This window comes from Coffea arabica, chromosome 3c (assembly GCF_036785885.1).
Source record: "Coffea arabica cultivar ET-39 chromosome 3c, Coffea Arabica ET-39 HiFi, whole genome shotgun sequence".
In the NCBI taxonomy this organism is placed as follows: Eukaryota; Viridiplantae; Streptophyta; class Magnoliopsida; order Gentianales; family Rubiaceae; genus Coffea; species Coffea arabica.
The window spans coordinates 125026-144218 of NC_092314.1; the positions used below are offsets into that span (position 1 = coordinate 125026).

A 19193-nucleotide genomic window follows, 5' to 3' on the forward strand; every position below is an offset into this window, starting at 1 on the left:
AGAAAAAAGAAATAAAGCAATAATAGTAGTAGTAGTAGAAGACTAGTACTCATCCAATCATTTTTGTTTGCTTAATTTGTACCTTTTCTTTTTGTTCACTAAATCCAATCATGTCCTGGGAGAGGCCACAAATTGCTTTGTCTGATGAGCACCAATAATCGATGAGCCAACAATTGAATTGAATCACGAGAGTGGGGGCATGACCTCACACCTAGTCGGCCATGTGAATGTGGTAGGTGCTGCACCTCCACCCACACAATCTGTATGGGGAGCTCGTATATCACGTGGAAGGAAGGATGTTTTGGTCATTATGAACATAATAACCAAAACAGTATAGAAATTGTGTGAACCATCATCGCTTACGGCTTACAGAGTAGTTGGAGTTGAAGGCCAATGTGATAGACAAGAATGGATCATTTTTCTCGCAAAAAATTGTATGTCCAAATTTCATTGTCGATGCCAGAAATTGTGTCGGTAGACGATCCGTAAGAATTTCTATAAACAACTTATAATCCTAAAAACATGTTCTGACCTGTCTGTAGTGATCATGAAAATCGAATTCACGAAACATGAAGTGTAGGTATGATTAGAGCTGCCGGCGAGTCGAGTCGCTCATAAATAACTCGCAAGCGTCTTGGTCAAATGTTCAATTCGAACTCGATTTGACTGAGTTCGACCTTGAGCTCGAGTAGTTCGTACGTTGGATATACCAAATCGAATTCGAACCGTTATTTCTGCTAATCGAAGTGCTCATTTAGCCTGATTATTGATAAATTATGTATGTTACATTTTTATTTTAATTATAAAATGACTAATAAGGGTTTATGTTTTAGGTGATTTACCACAAGTGCTGTCTACTCAATAAAATACATAAATGACAAAAAATGTAATGTTGTAAAAACTGAAAAGGAATTGAGGATTTTAGATAATTTACCATAAAATTTCAAGCATTTTTACGAGTTTTATTTCGAGCCTTGGAACCTGTTAAGGCTTGAGACCGGTTTTCAAGCCTGTAAATGAATCCCTGAATCTGCAATAAAATAAAATTTAAAGGGTGTGTAGTGGTACATTCCATTTGTCGGATTGACGATTGGCTCAAAAAATATATATTTGAATTGTAATCATGCAACCACCTATTTTAACACATATTGACGATTGGCTAAAAAATATCCTGGCTCTCTCCTTCCTTCTAAGACACTTGGCTAAGAGGACCCCACTTTCCGACCCTCAACAGCCAAGTGAGACAACAATAACGCCGTACCAGAAATTAATAAAAAAAAAAAAAAATCATACATGGTGGAGAATGGAGATGGAGTATCAAAAAAGAAGGAGGCAGCAATAGAGGCGAGAAAGAGGGAAGAAACCGCAGTTCAGTCAGCAACAAGTTGGGAATCTGAAGGAAGGAAGAAGGAACATCCATTTTCTGCACTCATATTATATTAGGACTACGACTGCGATACGAAAAGGAGCCGCGGCTAGCCAGAGAGGGGCAGAGAGGCTTGATATAGTACTAACGGAAGAATAGAATCGGGAGTACTTGCTTGTGTTATTTTATCTTGAAAGCGGACTCTTCCTCGAGAACCCCCAACTCCGCCGACTAGTTGTTGAGCGGCGTTTAGTCTAAGGAGATTGATATATCGCTGGTGCAGGTGAGGCAGTACTGCTGATCAGATTTCATACCACCGGGTGGTCTCTCTGGTATAAATAAAGGTCGCGTGGTGAATCAAGTTAATGGTACTCCTGGGAATTAGAGGCGGTAGGAAGGAGGAGGAGGAGGAGAAGGGGAGCAATAATTACAATAATAGCAAGAGGAAGAAGAATTCAATGCGACTGTGGAAATACGACGTTGGAAGGACCCTGGGAGAAGGCAATTTCGGAAAAGTCAAGTACGCCAGAAACCTGGAATCCGGCCAATCTTTTGCAATTAAGATCTTGGAGAAGCACAGGATCTTTGACCTCAACATCACCGATCAGGTATACATGTTCATATAACTACTAGTTTATGCTATTGCTACGTACTCATTGAGATATTGGAGTATAACTGAGGGATGACTTGTCATCTCCTCCAGCTCGTTCCTTTTTGTTAATTACCAGTATTATTGTACTGCTCCTCCGTCCCATATACCGCCACCCAGTTCCCTTCGTCTCATCAATCTGATCATCATCTAATCCATCCATCAACCCTGATCTCACTACTACTATTGGTTTTTCCTTGATTAGTTTGCACCATATTTTTGTATTCTCATGTACGTCCCACGGTCAACGCCCAGCTAGCTACTGGTATACTTTTTTGAGTTATCAAACTCTTCTTCTCCTCTTTGCTTGCTGCTGGTTCATCCAAAAAAAATTTTTTTTTGAAAAGAAAATTTTTTTTTGGTCCTCCTCCACCAAAAGGACTAATTAAATCTTCATTCTCCTGGAACCGTAAATTAGTGGGACACGTAATTAATTGTGACGCACCGGCGGTATAGAATGTAGCTCTCCATGTGCTTGCTCCATCTTTGAAGCCTTTCCATCTCATCTCCTCTTTGAATTTAATAATTCTGTCAAAGATATGTCTGCTACGACAAGTTTGCTGCTGCTTTCTTTTTCTTTTCTTTTTTTTTTTTCCCCCATTCGGGCGGGAAGGGATTCTTACCTAAAACTAAAAGTAAGCAGTTTGGAAGTATTTTATGATCAAGTAGCTATTGTTCCCGCTCTCTTTTGCTTCCTTACAAGTATCGAAAAGAATGGTAGAAAGGAAGCAATTAATTCCTTGAGTGAGGTTTGAATTTGGAGCTGCAGTGTTTAAGAATCTGCTACAGCTTCGCTCATAAGTAGTAATCAATAATGTGTAAAAGAAAGTGAAAGTGGTAAGGAGTCGTATCAATTCATAGTAAATGGGTGTTTGTGAAATGAAATTGCAGATAAAGAGGGAAATTGGGACCTTAAAGCTTCTCAGACATCCCAACGTGGTCAGGTTACACGAGGTACGTACGCCCCCATCTTTCCCCGACTTGTGACTGCTGCTGCACTTAGTTCTAATTGGCATTACTCTTATAGTAAGTATTCTATATACCGCGTGTCTACACGTACATCATACCTTTCATTTCTCAAATCTGAATTGGAAAGGCGGAGTAATAATGTAGTAGTAGACTAGTAGTATTTCTTTTAAGTAAGAGTTCGCCCGGGGATATAATCTGGAAGATTTTTTGCTGCATAGCCATAGAAGGGGAAGGCAAAAAAGAATAGAATAGACGCAATCCCATTTTCTTCAAGCTTTACCTCGCGGCCGAGTGGATTAAAGCCCTGTTAAAATAATGATCGAATGTTGCTTTGGACCGTCTCTTAGAAGTTTTAAACCTTGAAGTGGGTATGACGACTTGAAGTTGGTTATTAAAACAAAAAATTTCACTAGAAAGTAAATTATGCTCCTACATGCACCAGTAATATATACTAATAGATTGCCGAAATTTCATTGGGTGGCAGGGGCGGTGCAGACCAACCCAATCGGATTGTGCTGATAATCTTCTACAGAGTCATTTCACCTCATCTTATGTTCTCATTTCAAATAATTACTTTGTATAGTTAGCTTTTACAAAATCTATCTCTAACGAAAACAAACTCATACTGATACTAATGTTTTACCAATCTACGAACAATTTTTACAACCTTCAGTTCCATAATAACCAAAAAAAAAAAAAAAAATTTTTTTAAATTCAATCTCATTAGATAGTAATACTTTTATTTTTCAAGACAGTAGTACTTTAGTAGTACTAATGTTCAGTTAAGAGTTTTTTTTTTTTTTTTTTTTTTTTTTTTTTTTTTTGCAGAGTGAGGTGGTAGTATTTTTTTTTTCATTATAGCGCCCGAAGCTTTTCCACAATACTGCAGGCCACAAATTGGTAAAGCGATTGGGGGGCTTCGGCGGGGGTTGGTAGGCAGTAGGTTGCAAACGAGTCAAATCGATCGCAAATATTTCGAGTCAAAGCTCGACGCGAGCAACTCTAGTGCAGTTTAGTGAATATGGAACTCGAGTCGAGTTCGAGTTCGAATTCGAACTCAAAGATACTTAATTCATTAATACGCGAGTCGACTCGATTATATAAATGTGCACATATATTAATTTTTATTTTAATAGTGAAATTACATATATCTTTTTAATATTTTATTATTTATTAAGAAAAATTGCTATTTTATTCATTTTTTAAAAAATAAAATAATTATGTTTTATTTTTTTTAAACTTGAGTTCTAACTCAACTCGATTTGAATTTGAGGTCGAGTTTGAACTTATAAAATTAAGTTAAGATTCGAGTCAATTATATTAAAATTCGATTCGACTCAATTCGTTTGTGGTCCTAGTTGGTAGCATAATTAAAAGGAAAGAAAAATATAACTTCTGAAGCAATTTGGGTTGGACGCGGGCCTGCCAGGCAGTCCTGGGGCAGACAAGGCCACATTACATGACCGAACTAGAATGGGTAAATGCTCAGCAGCAGCCTTGGTTTCTTTCGGGTCCCCTACATTTTGGAACCGTTTGACTTATAATTGGCTTGGTTGATAAGACGGGCGCCTGCTGGTCTCCTCTTGAATTGGGTTCCACTTGAGAGTTAAGAGTTGAGATGAGCTTGGTTGCGAACCAAACATACAAGACACGAATAATATTTAGGGTCGATTAAAGTCCCCGGCTCCACTCGGTCCTCGCTCAGTTAGTGTAAATTTTGAGATTTATACGTCAAAATATCAAATTACTCAAGCTCAACTTAGAATTCAATTGATGAAAAGCTAGTTTAAGCTGGACTAAGTAATATAAATAAACCCATTAAGATCAACAAATAAGTTTACAAATTGAGATGTCAGAGTCAAGTATACTTGTTTTGCAGTCTTAGTGAAAAGCTTATTCAAGAGTAACACTAGGAAGCCTTGTAAACTTGTATAAGTTGGTATTAAATATAGTGCCTTTCCATCTTCTATGTGCTGTTATACATCAACTGAAATTTGCACAAGCATACACAATTAAACTGTTTAAGCAATAAAGTGCAACTTAATTGACAGTACACTTTACCTGTGACCTATGATTTATAAATCCCAAGTTCGAGTTGGAAAGGAATAAGGTAGACTGAAATGTTAATCCGCTATAATTAAGCCAAAAGAATAATGGGCTAGGCATTCCCATTTATATGCTAATTCCTCCCTGTATCCGTCAAGTACAAAAAACAGGAGGAAAAAATGGTTTTGAGTTGAAAATTTCTGACATGTGCACACTATGAAGGTTTCTGGCAGTTAAATTATGAATGTTCAAGCTAATTGCTCTCACCACCCTTTTAACGACAAAAACAGGAGAGAAAAAGAAACAAAAGAGTGATTTTGAGTTGAAAATTTCTCACAGGTGCACCCTATGCATGTTACAAGCAGTTCAATTTTTTTGAGTAGTTCAATTATGAAAGCAAGATTCTAATTTTTCTTTAATGGATGCCAGGTCCTAGCAAGCAAATCCAAAATTTACATGGTCCTAGAATTTGTGGACGGCGGCGAATTGTTTGATCGAATAGTAAGTAGCTTTAGCATTGTGCATTGAACAGCAAGGAATTGCTTCTAATTACTTAGCCCAAGTATTAACATTTATGCGGATGCTTTGCTGAATGCTCCGCACTCTTGGTTTAAACCTGAAGGCATCCAAGGGGAAACTCTCCGAGGCTCAAGGCAGGAAGCTCTTCCAGCAGTTAATAGATGGCGTCAGTTACTGCCACAACAAAGGCGTTTTCCACAGAGATCTCAAGGTAAAGGATCTTTTGCTTTTACCGTTCCGTCATTCAAGAATCAATGTTTCGGTTCCATCTTTTCACTTTTATGTTCTTGTCCTCCATACTGAAATGCAGCTGGAAAACGTGCTGGTTGACGCAAAAGGAAATGTAAAGATAACAGACTTCGGCCTCAGTGCCTTGCCCCAACATTTTAGGGTATGATGCGCCATAAAGCACAAAGCCTGCTGTCTAATCATATGTGTTTTTGTTAATTTCTTCCATTGATGAGATTGTTGTTATCCATTATCAGGATGATGGATTGCTCCATACAACGTGCGGAAGTCCCAATTATGTTGCCCCTGAAATTCTTTCTAACAGAGGTTACGATGGTGCCACATCAGACACTTGGTCATGTGGTGTCATATTGTACGTAATTCTCACAGGATATCTCCCATTTGATGACAGAAATCTTGCAGTACTTTATCAGAAGGTTGATGCTTCTCACTGCCTGAAGCTGCAGAATGCTTAAATACTCTTTAAACTCCTTGGAACTTAGACTCTAATCCTCTTGTGATAAAACAGATCTTCAAAGGTGATGCTCAGATACCCAAGTGGCTATCACCTGGAGCCCAAAACCTAATTAAGAGAATACTTGATCCAAATCCTTGTACTCGGATATCAATGGCAGACATCAAAGTGGACGAGTGGTTCAAGCAAGACTACTCTTCTGCAATACCTTATGATGATGATGACGACAACAAACAAAATGCATTCATAGATGATGCAGTTTTATCAGTGCATGAGGTGGTATGAACTTCTATGATTCATTGCTTAATCGCATTTGTCAACAAGTACTTCCTCTCCAGTAATGTCCCGAAACCTGATTAGCCTTTCTTGCTGCAGCCATCGGAAGCAGAAAAAGATCCAGAATCATCTCACCTCATTAATGCCTTTGAGCTGATTGGAATGTCTTCCTGTCTAGACCTTTCCGGTTTTTTTGAGAAAGAAGTAAGCTTGTATAATGACATGAGCCATCTTTCACATTCTGCTTTTTACATTTCTTTATTCAAGGTTTTACAAACCTCAGGATGTCTCGGATAGGAAGATAAGATTCACTTCCACTTACTCTCTAAAAGAATTGCTTGAGAAGATTGAGCAGACAGTAACAGAAATGGGATTTCAAGTCCACAAGAAGAATGGAAAGGTCAGTATTTTCTGTACTGATTTTTTGGTCACCGAGAATCCCAAGTGGGATTTTAAATGTTTTTCCTCGGAAATTGGTCTGTCATTATCTGTTATTGAGAAACTAAGATTGGTAAACTCTTTTGACCCTGAAGAATATACTAAATAAGAAAAGAGAAAATGAATGAAATTGAGCCGGAAATAATTTGCGTATTCCGCATTCAGCCAAAAATGTAAGATAACTTGGGTTGAAGAACATAACATGGTATAAAATAGGCTATTGAGTTGCATTGATTAATTCAGCAAGTGGCATGTTAATAACCTGATAATTTGGTTTGCGCATTGTCAATTTGTTCAGCTCAAAGCGATACAAGAGCACAAGGGTGACAAAGGCCCAGGTAGCGTCTCAATAGCAGCAGAAGTAAGTGATGATGGAGTGTGGATGATTTTACCCTAGGATAGCCTCTCTAGAATTTTGAGCATTAACCTTTATTTAAAATTGGGGCAGGTCGTTGAAATAAGCCCATCTCTGCATGTTGTTGAATTACGGAAGTATCATGGGGATCCTGCAGTCTATAGACAGGTATGATTCAACAAGATTCGATATCCCATCCCCATTTGCCCCTTCGCCCCGGGGCTCCTCCTCCCCCCAAACACCCCGTCCTTCGCTGCTTCTCGACATATAAGGGCACCCTCCTTGGGTAAAACAAGAAACAGAAGGAAAAAAACAAATACTCAATGTTTATTTAACTTCCATCACTTGTGCAGTTGTGCAAAAAGCTGTCTAATGATTTGGGCGCCTCGTCAAGTCAAGAGTGCTTGGCTGCTGAATTGTGAGTACCCTTGCTGCTTAGCTTAGAGAATAGAGATGCTATATGCTACGTCGATGTATACATGCATACAAGTATATTATACAGTGGTAGTATTACCTCTGCCAATGATTCATTATAAGATGTTAGCAGATGATTCTTTTAAAACTGTATAGCGCTTCGGTAGATCCAGTTCATTTTAGTCTTTCATGATAAATTAATAGGTTTGTAAGCTTGGACGATAAATAATTTTCCAAGAAAATATACATACCTTCTATGCCATTTTCTCTGTTACAGAAATCTGCCGCTATGTTCAGAATTTTCTCGAGGCCCTCAAGACTTTGAAAATGGAAAACAAGTTTTGTTCTGTAGTATAACAAGTTTGTGTGTGTGTGTGTGTGTGTAAGTGATGTCCACTTCAGGTGACAAACATGATCGTGAATGGTATCATGCCTTCAACAAATGTACAATCCAAGTGATTAAATGGTCTTGACATGTTTGATAGGAGGCCGAGGGCATAGCCCTTCTCTTGGATCATCTGATTCAATCCGAACGTTCACAAGAAACACCCATCAATTAGTTCGACACAGCTAAAAAACATAGACGAGGAAAATCAAAACAAACGAACTCTGGGTACGCACAAACAACTAATTCGTTCCAAAAAGGTGGAACAAATATCTCCAAATCTTTGCTAGATCCTAGACGTTTCTCCTCAAGCAAAAGTAAATACCGAATCTTGTAAATTCTAAAAGAAAATTTTGTTGTGACAGTTTTATGGTTGCTAAAGCAACAGGATACAATCAACTAAAAATAAACAATAATCCATAATGGCATTCATTCGACAAAAGCTTCAAAAACAACCTTTCTAACTGGAAAGGCATGCCTTGTGCAATCAAAGACTTGACTTGCCATGCACCAGCATCCTTCTCAGATGCCAAAAAAGCCTAAGAGAACCACAATGGACGGTAAGCATCTTCAACCTGGTGATGATAATAAGTTTGTTCACAGCTAGTTCTCTGACTAGTCAGCAGCCATGAATGGATCTGTATCACCAAGATCAGCTATCAGAGGTTCCAACTCATGTAAATCTTCATCTTCTGGGGCAAAATACGTTGGGAATGGCAGTGTTGATATATCAGGTTTTCTGAACACTGAATCTTTTATAAACACAAAGTTTCCTGTGGCACCCGGGACCTGAAATAAAATGGGAATGTTACATTAATCTAAAAGACAAAAATTAAAATTATATGCCCCCCCGGTTCCAAATTGCAACATTAGGACAGAGATGGGAAATGAGCTTCAGATCATTGGCAATGAGGAATAACCATTGTACTAGTTCTAGAGAGCCAGTCGAGTAATTCTTCAATGCCATTACTATGATTGAGAAAAATTTACAACCGAATTTTGGTAAGTGTTACAACTTAAAGAGGCAGATAATTGGATCAACAATATAACTGCTTTTAAACTCAAATCCAAGTGCTCATTCTCAGAAAGGGATAAGTTACCTGGCCTTTCACCCACATCAGATTCCTGGCTGGGTCAATTTTGTAAACCCAAATATTTTTTACTGTTCTTTGTTTCCCACCCATGCGTCCAGGCATCTTTTTGCCCTTAAACACCTGTTACGTAAAAGCGATTAAAAGTTGTGCCTCAACATGTTCACAATACTGTTTTTACTGAACCATGTATTTTTGAAACTTCTCTTCCTGCGTAAAATTAGTGATTTACAATAAACAATTACATTGTAGTAAGCATTCCAGTACACCGATCAGTGAACAAAAGAGTTGGAACTTCTGGCAGTACAAGACAAAAGGACCAACATGCTCAGGAGTCAGGAGATAGCCTATCTAATATCATAAATTGTGACGGATAAAAGATCCAAGAACCACACATCACGCATCACGCATCACGCAAGAAGATTCTATAATTAATAATACATCTCCAATCAGAATGTGAAGCCCTAAAAACCCATAATCAGCCAGAGTTGGAAAACAGTTGGAGTTTGAAAGACTGCACTCAATTTCTTCATACTTTCTCAAAGACATGTAAAATAGAAAATAAAGTGATATGGTTGATGAAAAAATTAATATTGAGACAAGAAATTAAAAGCCAAAGCACAGACAAAATCAAAACAACAAAAAAAATTATGGCAACTAAAACTGTAGAAAGGGTTATATGGGGAAATAATAAAAACAACAGTACACAATAAGAAGGATCACTTAGGCATTGTGCTTTTATCTCTGCTGTTCTAAGAGCAGTCTGCAAGAATGAATGAATGCCAAAAAAAAAAAATATATCACATAGGCCAATCAACACAAGCCAACTCCCTCCACCCAACTAACCCCAGATAGAGTTTCCATAGGCTTCAAAGTCCCATTCTGGATAATATACATGCAAGTGTAGCCTTCACTAACCATAATCACTGGTCCCAAATGAGATTACACCTATCTAAAACCATATCTGCTAATTGACACTATAGCATATATACCAAATCATTGGTAGGCCAAAAAGTAAGATGCCTTCCACATTTTTTAATGCCAAAAATCAGCCATGCCATCAGCCCTGGACCTTGTCATATAACATAGTTATCCTATGGTTTAAGCACAAGACAATGCCCGCATAATACCAAAGAAGAGAGAAGACAATGATCAGTAGCTGGTCCGAGAGGATGATCAGCCACACGCAACTGCCAGAATAGAAAAAAGGGGGGGCAATATTTCACTGAAAAGCAAAAGAAGTATAAACAGAAAGCGTGGTAATGAGACGAGAGAGAGAGGGAAAGAAGAAGTAAAAGGAGATGGAGAGCTACAGATGAGGGAGGGGCGATAAAACAAGAGAAAGATAAGAGATGGGAGAAATAAAAAATGAGGCAGGAGGAGGGAAAAATTTGACTGGGTTCGCAAAAAAGAGCCGGGGAAATAACAGTAACACATGTATTAAAATTGAAGTCTTCATACAGCACGAAGTTAACGATCCAAAATTTGGTATAAAAGAAATCCTTACCCCCCAAGTAATACAAGTACAAGTTAACCTTGGAGAGACAGAAACCAAAACATTAGTAAAAATCGATGATGCAGTAAGGCACAATTAAACAGTAAATTGTGCCCTATGCCTAGTGCCTGATGCCAAGGCTCTCAAGGAGCATGGCTGCAAGATCGCCTGCCAGGGAACAACAACAGACAAGTGCTTCTGCACCTTCACCTTTGATAACTTAACGTAGTACAGAAGCCATTCATGGTATCAATTGCCAATAGGCATCCAAAAGACGGAATGCAGTTAACATGAAAGGATTTAGTTAAAGACTGTAAAAAAAGACAGGCCAAATAGACAACGCCTTGACTTTGTGACAGTCAATCAACATTAATAAAACCTGATCACTTCTTTAAGGATAGAGAACGTTATATGACTGCAATACCAGAAATGCTCACATGAAAAGTATCTAATGTTTGTGTCATCCTTATGACAATGAAAGAGGAAGAATATATCCTTATATAAGGAAAATCAAGCTGGAGCAACACTGAAATGTTTCTACAAGTTATATGACTTGCATTCCTGAAAATGAAGAATGCTTTTTGAAACAAAACCAGATTAAGTGGGAGCTATTCTTCCAAATTTGAGAAGCTAACATACAAAGACATGCATGCATCTCTTCCCTTGTAATGTTGCCATAGGGATACTCCTAATACATGTTTCCAAATAACATGTACTACTTCCCTGAACATTAAACTTTTTTATTGCTTAAACATCCAGCTATAAATGTTTAGAGCAAAGAGCAAAGTTAGCAATACTTAATGATTGCAGAAGAGCCAACAGAAATAATAAGGAAGACCATTAGAAGCAATGCTTCAAATAACCACAAAATCAGAGTTGTGAGACTAGAGATACCCATATGAACTACAGACAGCATCAGCTTAACATATAGCTTATATGCAGGCCACAAGGTACCTTTCCAGGAGCGTCCCTTTGACCTGTAGAACCAATACTTCGATGCGATAACGAAGCACCATGAGAAGCTGGCATTCCTTTAAACCCCCATCTTTTCATCCCACCCTAGGCCAACCAAAAGAAGAACAAGAAATAACACCAGCTTTAGAACTCAATTTCCAAACCAGAATTCAGTCGTAAACATTCTACAAGAAATGGAATTTTCTCCTCAGGACAACCAAGACAGAGTTTCAAATGCATCCTGATGAGTTATCGCATACAGATTTTATTTAAGAATCTTAAAATAGTCAGATGGAACAAAGCTTTATTTAGTACTTCATAATGCCAGACCGGAATAGATAGCCGCAATAGGTACAGCCACATTATATCAGCAAACAGCATTATGACAACCTGGAATATATTTATGTGTGAACTTGTGGCAATCAAAAGATCAGTGCTTTGGTAGATTGAGGAAACATAAAAAAGAGATAGATCCTCAAGAAAAATTGTCTAGTCAGGTTCATGCAGAATTGGTGTAGCAACACAACTTTATAAAAGCGGCTTCAAATGGGAGTTGATCCTCAATTAGAATTAAAAGGTTATGAAAAAGCGCGTGCTTACTAACCTGAAAGCCTTTCCCCCTAGTAATGCCAGTGACATCCACGAACTGCCCAGGAACAAAATGACGAACACCAATGTGAGTACCAACAGGGAGCAAAGCATCCTCAGTGACGGGGAACTCCCTTAACTTCCTTTTCATGGGGACACCTTGAGCTCTAAAGTGGCCCACCTCCGGCATCGTCAAATGCTTCTCTTTTTTGTGGCCACATCCAATCTAAGTAAGAAAACAGAAAAGGATGATGGGTGGCAGTAAAGAACCCATCCAAAACAAATTACTACTTCAGTCGCTAGTAGCTAGTATCAAAACCAGCTAGCAAACCACGAGTCTGGGTGTAAAAGAAAAGCGGAAAGAAATGAAATGATATCGAGATGGCATAACGAAATACTCCAGGAGTTGTTAGCATGGCTCAAAGTCGTAAATAATGCAAGAATAAAAGAACAACACGTTCCTGCAGGGAAATCAATCAAATTTAGAGAGAGAGGAAACTGTGGGGGAGGGGAGGGGAGGGGAAGGGCGCGGGCGGAGGCGGGGGAGGGGGGGTTACCTGGAGGGCAGATATGCCTTCTATTTCGGGGGTTTTGACTTGAGAGACGATGTTATCATCCATATGAAGGATGGTGATAGGAAGGCGAGCACCCCATTTGTCCCAGAGAGCGGTCATACCACACTTGACGGCAATGGCTCCGGGCCTTTTGGAGTTAGGAGTCATGACCCGAGATTTGGCTTCGATGACACGAGAGGAGCTGCTGGTGTTCTCTTGTAGTTCATCCACACGTAAAGGTTGGGCGCTGAAGAATCTGCAGTTAGGGGTGGTGGTGAGGCCGTCTGAGATGGAGAAGAGGCGGAGACGACAAATGAGGCCCCTGGATGCCCAGGACATGGCTGTGGGGCGGGCGAAATTCCGTTGAATTTAATCTAATCTTCTAAAGCAAAAATGGAGCAGGTTGGACTTTGGAGCAGCACCACCGGCGTTGCGTTCTAGTCGTACACTAGAATCAGTCAGTCAGACGACGACGATGAAGGTTAGAAATTGACAGATTATTATCCATTACCGAGAATAGAATAGCAGGCGGGGAGTTGATGGATAAAAAAAATGAAATAGGAGAAGAAGAGTTTAAGTGGGGAGTTCTCAGAACTGAGTAGGGCTTTACAGCCGGGAAAATGAAACAGAATGATCTCCACCGCCCACACTCCGGTCGGGAGACGACGGCGTACCAACCCTTTTCATCTTTCGGAGAGCCCAATAATCGTAAGAGCCCAATAACAACACTTCACCACGCCCAGCCCAATCCTCCATGGCGCCATCCTATCACAATTCCTCCAAGCCCCACCCACCCGTCGTTGCCATGACTAGTAGTATATATATACCTATCACAATTCCGTATATATATACCTACCGACCAAGAAGTACTACTAGTAATTTAATAATTATCTGCGATTCCTAATTTAGCACCACAACTCAGTGGGTCAAGTCAACAAAGAGTTTTTTTTTTTTTTTTTGTTTTTAATTCTGTCTATTATTTATATATATTACTTACCACTGTATAATATACCACGTCAGAGCCAGAGGAAGGCGTAGCAGTAGTAGTATTTATTTGTAGAATTAAAATAAAATATGTAGTGTAACCCTAAAAAGCGGCCGGCCCCTCCTAAAACCAAACACCTCCCCACCCAGGGTTTCACTCGCAGACTCACGATTCCGACGATCTCGACTCGTTCTATCCCGATCCTTGCATATTCCAACCTCGCTCCATACCCACAATTTTCTGTCATATTAACCCCCCCCCCCATTTTCTATGATTAAAATTTAATTATTCGTTTTCTTGAAATGATCCCTGTGACTGAACGCTCACAATCCCCTAATTCCTTTTCCTCTCAATTGCAATTTAGTTTTTGCTAAGGAGGTCTCCTCTCCAGCTCAATTTTCAGGTATTCAATTTCACTTCTTTCTTCCTTTTCTTTTCCTTTCCTTTCTTATAAAATTTTGTTTCTCCCTATACTCAAGTTCTGATTATTATTTCGATTACGTACTCCTACTTGTTATATTTATATATTTCTTTCGATATAAAGATGCAATTTTTGTGCTGGTGGATTTTATTCTGTAATTTCACTTTCAGTCAAATCATGTCCTTTTAATTTTTTTTAGCGCCAATTTTAAATCGCTTTTGCTGGGGTGCCATACTGTATAGGAAGATCCTTTTAGCTTTCGAGGCATTTTAGTTTTGGTGATTTTCCTCCCATTTGCTCTCTCTTCAACATAAGTCTCCTTAGTTTCGTTTCCTTTAAGTTCTAGGAAGTTCCACTCATTTATGCTGCCTGTGTGAGCATTTTTTCTTTGGTTTTTTTTTTTTTTTTTTTTTGGAGGGGGGGGGGGGGTTGTGTGTGTGCAGGGAATCCTTTTAAGTACTAGCTTGTTTTGGCTTTGATTGTTTAGCTTGTTTTGCGATGCTATGTGTGTCATTCACAGTGTGAGATTTTCCCTGTCAGCTTCATTGTAACATGCAACGAATGGGAATGGGACAATACTGTACTTGTTATTGTTGCCACATCTCCGCTGGCTTGCGTGAATCTGATGCTCTTCCTCACTTTCTCTTGCCAATTCATACTTTGAACGTCCACGGTCCTCTGTCCCTGTTCTCTCATTTTTTTTCTACATTTTTATTGTTCAACAACTGTTTCTTTTGCGCCTGTCTAGTGTGTTTCACATAAAGTATTCAGCCTGAGTCTTGTGTGTCTGGCATCAAATAATCAGAGTACGTTGCCAAACCGCACTTCCTATTCGTCTTTGTGAACAATTTTCAAGACCTGAAAACTCTATAGCATGTCCTCTCATAATGTGCTATTTTATGTGGAAGTTCATCCAGTGAACTTTTCAAATTTGATCTTATTGACTCTGGATTATGCTACACGTGCAAGGGAAGAGAGAGAGAGACTTTTTCTTGTCAACAGCGAAAAGGGTTTTGTTGTTCCTGTCATTTATATTCGGCTTGTTTCGCTTCTAGCTCGATGAGATTACCTTGAGAGCGGCTGGAGGACAGCCCTCCAAATGCTCTTGAAGATGGCGTCTCTTCGCTCTGGTGGATTCCTAGATCCTGGATGGGAGCATGGCGTGGCTCAAGATGAGAAAAAGAAGAAAGTCAGATGCAACTATTGTGGTAAAGTAGTCAGTGGCGGGATATATAGATTGAAGCAGCATTTGGCTCGGCTTTCTGGAGAAGTAACCTATTGTGACAAGGCCCCAGACGAAGTATGCCTAAAAATGAGAGAAAACCTAGAAGGCTGCCGTTTTAGTAAGAAATCAAGGCAGGTGGAATACGAGGAACAATCTTATTTGAATTTCCATGCTGCTGACGACGTAGAGGAGGAAGATCATGCTGGATATAAGAACAAGGGGAAGCATTTGGTGAGTGACAAGGGTTTAGTGATTAACATGACTCCTCTCCGGTCCTTGGGCTATGTCGATCCTGGTTGGGAGTATGGCGTTCCGCAAGATGAGAGGAAGAAGAAGGTGAAATGCAATTACTGTGAGAAAATAGTCAGTGGGGGAATTAACCGATTCAAACAGCACCTGGCTCGAATACCTGGAGAAGTTGCTCCTTGTAAAAGTGCTCCAGAAGAGGTATACCTCAAGATGAAAGAAAACATGAAATGGCATCGTACAGGGAGGAGGCACAGGCGACCTGATACTAGAGAAATTTCGGCTTTTTACATGAATTCAGATAATGAAGAAGAGGAAGAGCAAGAAGTAGAAGCCATACACCACTTGAGCAGTGAAAAAGCTTTACTTCGTGATAAAAGGTTGGGAAGTGATGTAAGAAGAGCCGTCAAAGGGATGTTTCACGCTACGAGTTCTGAATCTTTGTCAAAAAGACCAAGATTTGATGCCATTGCCCTAAAGACACCCAAAACTCAGATTCAAGCTTCTAGCAAGCAACCAAGAGCAGCTTCTAGCAGAAAATCCCGCAAGGAAGTTGTGTCTGCTATCTGCAAATTCTTCTACCATGCTGGTGTTCCTGCACATGCAGCAAACTCCCACTATTTCCGCAAGATGCTGGAGTTGGTGGGTCAATATGGACAAGATTTTGTGGCTCCTTCAAGCCGAGTTTTATCTGGGCGATTTTTGCAAGATGAAATATTCACTGTCAGAAACTACCTTGCTGAATACAGAGCTTCATGGGCTGTTACAGGCTGTTCTGTTTTGGCAGACAGTTGGCGAGACACACAGGGTAGGACATTAATCAATATTTTGGTTTCTTGTCCTCGGGGAACATACTTTGTTTGTTCAGTTGATGCTACAAATGCTGTTGATGATGCAACATATTTGTTTAAGTTGCTCGACAAAGTGGTTGAAGAGATGGGTGAGGAAAATGTTGTCCAGGTAATACACTTGTTTTAGCTTTGCAGTTGTATTTTGTTCTGTTTGTTTGTCTGGCATTGAACTTCATTTACGTCTTGCCAAGCCCAAATTTATTTGGTCTCCCTGACTGGAAAATGGTATTCCAGGTTATTACTGAGAACACACCCAGTCATCAGGCTGCTGGGAAGATGCTTGAAGAGAAAAGGAGGAACCTGTTTTGGACCCCTTGTGCTGCCTATTGTATTGACCAAATGCTCTCGGATTTTGTGAAAATAAAATGGGTGGGAGAATGCTTGGAGAAAGGCCAAAGGATCACAAAATTTATTTATAATCGAATGTGGTTGCTGACGCTCATGAAAAAAGAATTTACAGGAGGGCAAGAACTTCTGAGGCCATCTGTCACTCGGTGTGCTTCAAATTTCACTACTCTGCAAAGTTTGTTGGACCATAGGGTTGGTCTTAAAAGAATGTTCCAATCGAACAAATGGCTTTCATCTCGGTTTTCAAAATTGGAGGAGGGTAAAGAAGTGGAGAAGATTGTATTGAGTGCCTCATTTTGGAAGAGGGTCCAGTTTGTCCGGAAATCAGTAGACCCCATAGTTGAAGTGCTTCAGAAGGTCAATGGTGGAGACAACCTTTCCATTTCATTCATCTATAATGACATGTTTAGGGCAAAGATTGCAATCAAAGCCAACCATGGTGATGATGCACGTAAATATGGGCCTTTTTGGAATGTGATAGACAGTCACTGGAATTTATTATTTCACCATCCACTTTATTTGGCTGCTTATTTCCTGAATCCATCCTATCGATACCGCCCTGATTTTGTCCCGGTAGGAAATGATGCCTTCTTTGGAGTCCTTTTTAAGGTCACAAGTAATCTTGTTCTTTCTTTTGAACTATGTATACATCTTTGTAGCATCCAGATGTTGTACGTGGATTAAATGCATGCATTGTTAGGCTTGAAGCAGACAATACAAAGAGAATTTCTGCATCCATGCAGGTATTTAGCTGTTTATTCTTTGTTGAGTTATAGGGTCATTCTGGTAATTCCATTCTTCTAATCCATCTTTGTGTTTCCCTCCATGGGTGAATATTTGACAATGCATTGATGAATCGTGACAGATTTCTGACTTTGGTGCTGCCAAAGCTGATTTTGGAACTGACTTGGCCATTAGTACCAGGACAGAGCTTGATCCAGGTTATAGCATCAGAATGCTTGCTACACCTGTGTGAAAATGGCGCTCTCTTATGTTGATCCATATACACAAGCACACTTGTCAAAAACCTAAAAACAGTTGATAATTCACCATTTGATCAGTTACAAACTTTGCTGACCTATATGTTCTTTTTTTAGCTGCATGGTGGCAACAACATGGTATAAATTGCCTGGAGCTCCAATGGATAGCTGTGCGCATACTCAGTCAAACTTGCTCCTCTTTTGGTTGTGAACATAACTGGAGCATTTTCGATCAGATTTACAGCCAAAGGCACAATCATATTGCCCAAAAAAGGTTAAATGACATAATCTATGTTCACTACAACTTGCGGCTTAGGGAGCGCCAGATATGGAAAAGGTCCAGTGACTCGATTTCCCTTGATGGAGTACTGGAAGAAACTTTATTGTATGACTGGATAGTGGAGAGGGAGAAGCAAGCCGTACTGGAAGATGAGGTAACTATTTCTCGTGCTAAATTGGAATCAAATAGTTTTCTGTGCTTCATTTGGGAATCGAAATTAAATTGGAAGTCTGATAAAATGCAAATCTGAACTTGCAAGACATATTCGCGTGTAACATGTCAAACTTCTGATCTTTCATGACAGAGTGAGGCTTTTCGTATTCTAGTGTTGGAACTTATTACGTCTCCTGCACTTTTAACTCCTCTCTCATGAGTCTTCTGTAATTCACTTACGTTCTTTATGACCTATGAACTCATTCCTCTGTAGTCGGGGCATCAAGAGATTTGCTTAACAATATATTTTGCAGGAAATCCTGTATAGTGACATGGAGCATGTGGAGACGTATGAGAACGAATTGGATCACGATGATGGAAATGCTGCAGACTCCAGAAAGGGATCCTTGGAGATGGTAACAGTGGCCGATATAGTGGAACCTTTGGACGTGAATCCTGCTCATGCCTGTGGAGGCTGTGACGATGAGGGTGATACAAATTTCTTTGACGATGACCAAAGCGATTAAGTTACCTTGCCGGACTGGCTGTCGGATGTACTTGAACAATGGAATCAGTTGTATAGAGAGTTACAATAGATTGATTTTTGTAGTTCAATTCATGTAGTAGTATTCCTCCAGAATCCAATTTTACAAAAAGATTAATCTTATCTTGTTATTTTGGTTTGAGCCCGGGAATAAATAGTTTAACTTTTTCAGGATGACTGTAGTGTAGTAGGTGCCTTTTTTTTTTTTTGGCAGCTTGTGTCCTTTCCCGTGAAATGTTAGGTTGGATTGAGCCCTTCCTTCCATTCAAAGTAACGTACTTTTCATTTTCAGATATTTCAAAGTATTTATCTATTGAAAAAATTAAAATACCTTTTAGTTTTTTTTTTCAATGTAGCA

General features: G+C 39.4%; 3 protein-coding genes across 7 annotated transcripts; 2 read left to right on the forward strand and 1 right to left on the reverse strand.

Moving 5' to 3' along the window:
- The first annotated feature begins 1262 nt into the window (after positions 1–1262).
- Positions 1263–7997, forward strand: LOC113733820 (CBL-interacting serine/threonine-protein kinase 1-like). 3 transcript variants are annotated; one of them, XM_072081576.1, is made up of 12 exons: positions 1263–1974; positions 2907–2969; positions 5460–5531; positions 5653–5760; positions 5860–5940; positions 6035–6214; positions 6307–6531; positions 6628–6732; positions 6812–6928; positions 7265–7327; positions 7415–7489; positions 7675–7997. In XM_072081576.1, the coding sequence occupies exons 1-12, from the start codon at positions 1732–1734 to the stop codon at positions 7741–7743; spliced, it is 1401 nt and encodes a 466-aa protein (XP_071937677.1). In that variant the 5' UTR covers positions 1263–1731; the 3' UTR covers positions 7744–7997. The 3 variants fall into 3 exon arrangements, with proteins under 3 accessions (XP_071937677.1, XP_071937678.1, XP_071937679.1); XM_072081577.1 differs by having other exon boundaries at positions 6307–6528; XM_072081578.1 differs by lacking the exons at positions 1263–1974; positions 2907–2969 and adding an exon at positions 4429–4461.
- Positions 7998–8328: 331 nt separating this feature from the next.
- On the reverse strand, positions 8329–13588 carry LOC113733824 (large ribosomal subunit protein uL3m-like). Its single transcript, XM_072081579.1, has 5 exons — positions 12806–13588; positions 12265–12474; positions 11661–11765; positions 9221–9334; positions 8329–8909 (listed from the first exon to the last, which is right to left on the reverse strand). Exons 1-5 carry the CDS (start codon positions 13139–13141, stop codon positions 8736–8738), a joined length of 939 nt encoding a protein of 312 aa, XP_071937680.1. The 5' UTR covers positions 13142–13588; the 3' UTR covers positions 8329–8735.
- Positions 13589–13711: 123 nt separating this feature from the next.
- LOC113733825 (uncharacterized) lies at positions 13712–19009 on the forward strand. 3 transcript variants are annotated; one of them, XM_072081573.1, is made up of 7 exons: positions 13712–14190; positions 15178–16639; positions 16765–17451; positions 17538–17621; positions 17744–17819; positions 17976–18292; positions 18606–19009. In XM_072081573.1, exons 2-7 carry the CDS (start codon positions 15308–15310, stop codon positions 18816–18818), a joined length of 2709 nt encoding a protein of 902 aa, XP_071937674.1. In that variant the 5' UTR covers positions 13712–14190; positions 15178–15307; the 3' UTR covers positions 18819–19009. The 3 variants fall into 3 exon arrangements, with proteins under 3 accessions (XP_071937674.1, XP_071937675.1, XP_071937676.1); XM_072081574.1 differs by having other exon boundaries at positions 15183–16639; XM_072081575.1 differs by having other exon boundaries at positions 15264–16639.
- The last annotated feature ends 184 nt before the right edge of the window (positions 19010–19193 follow it).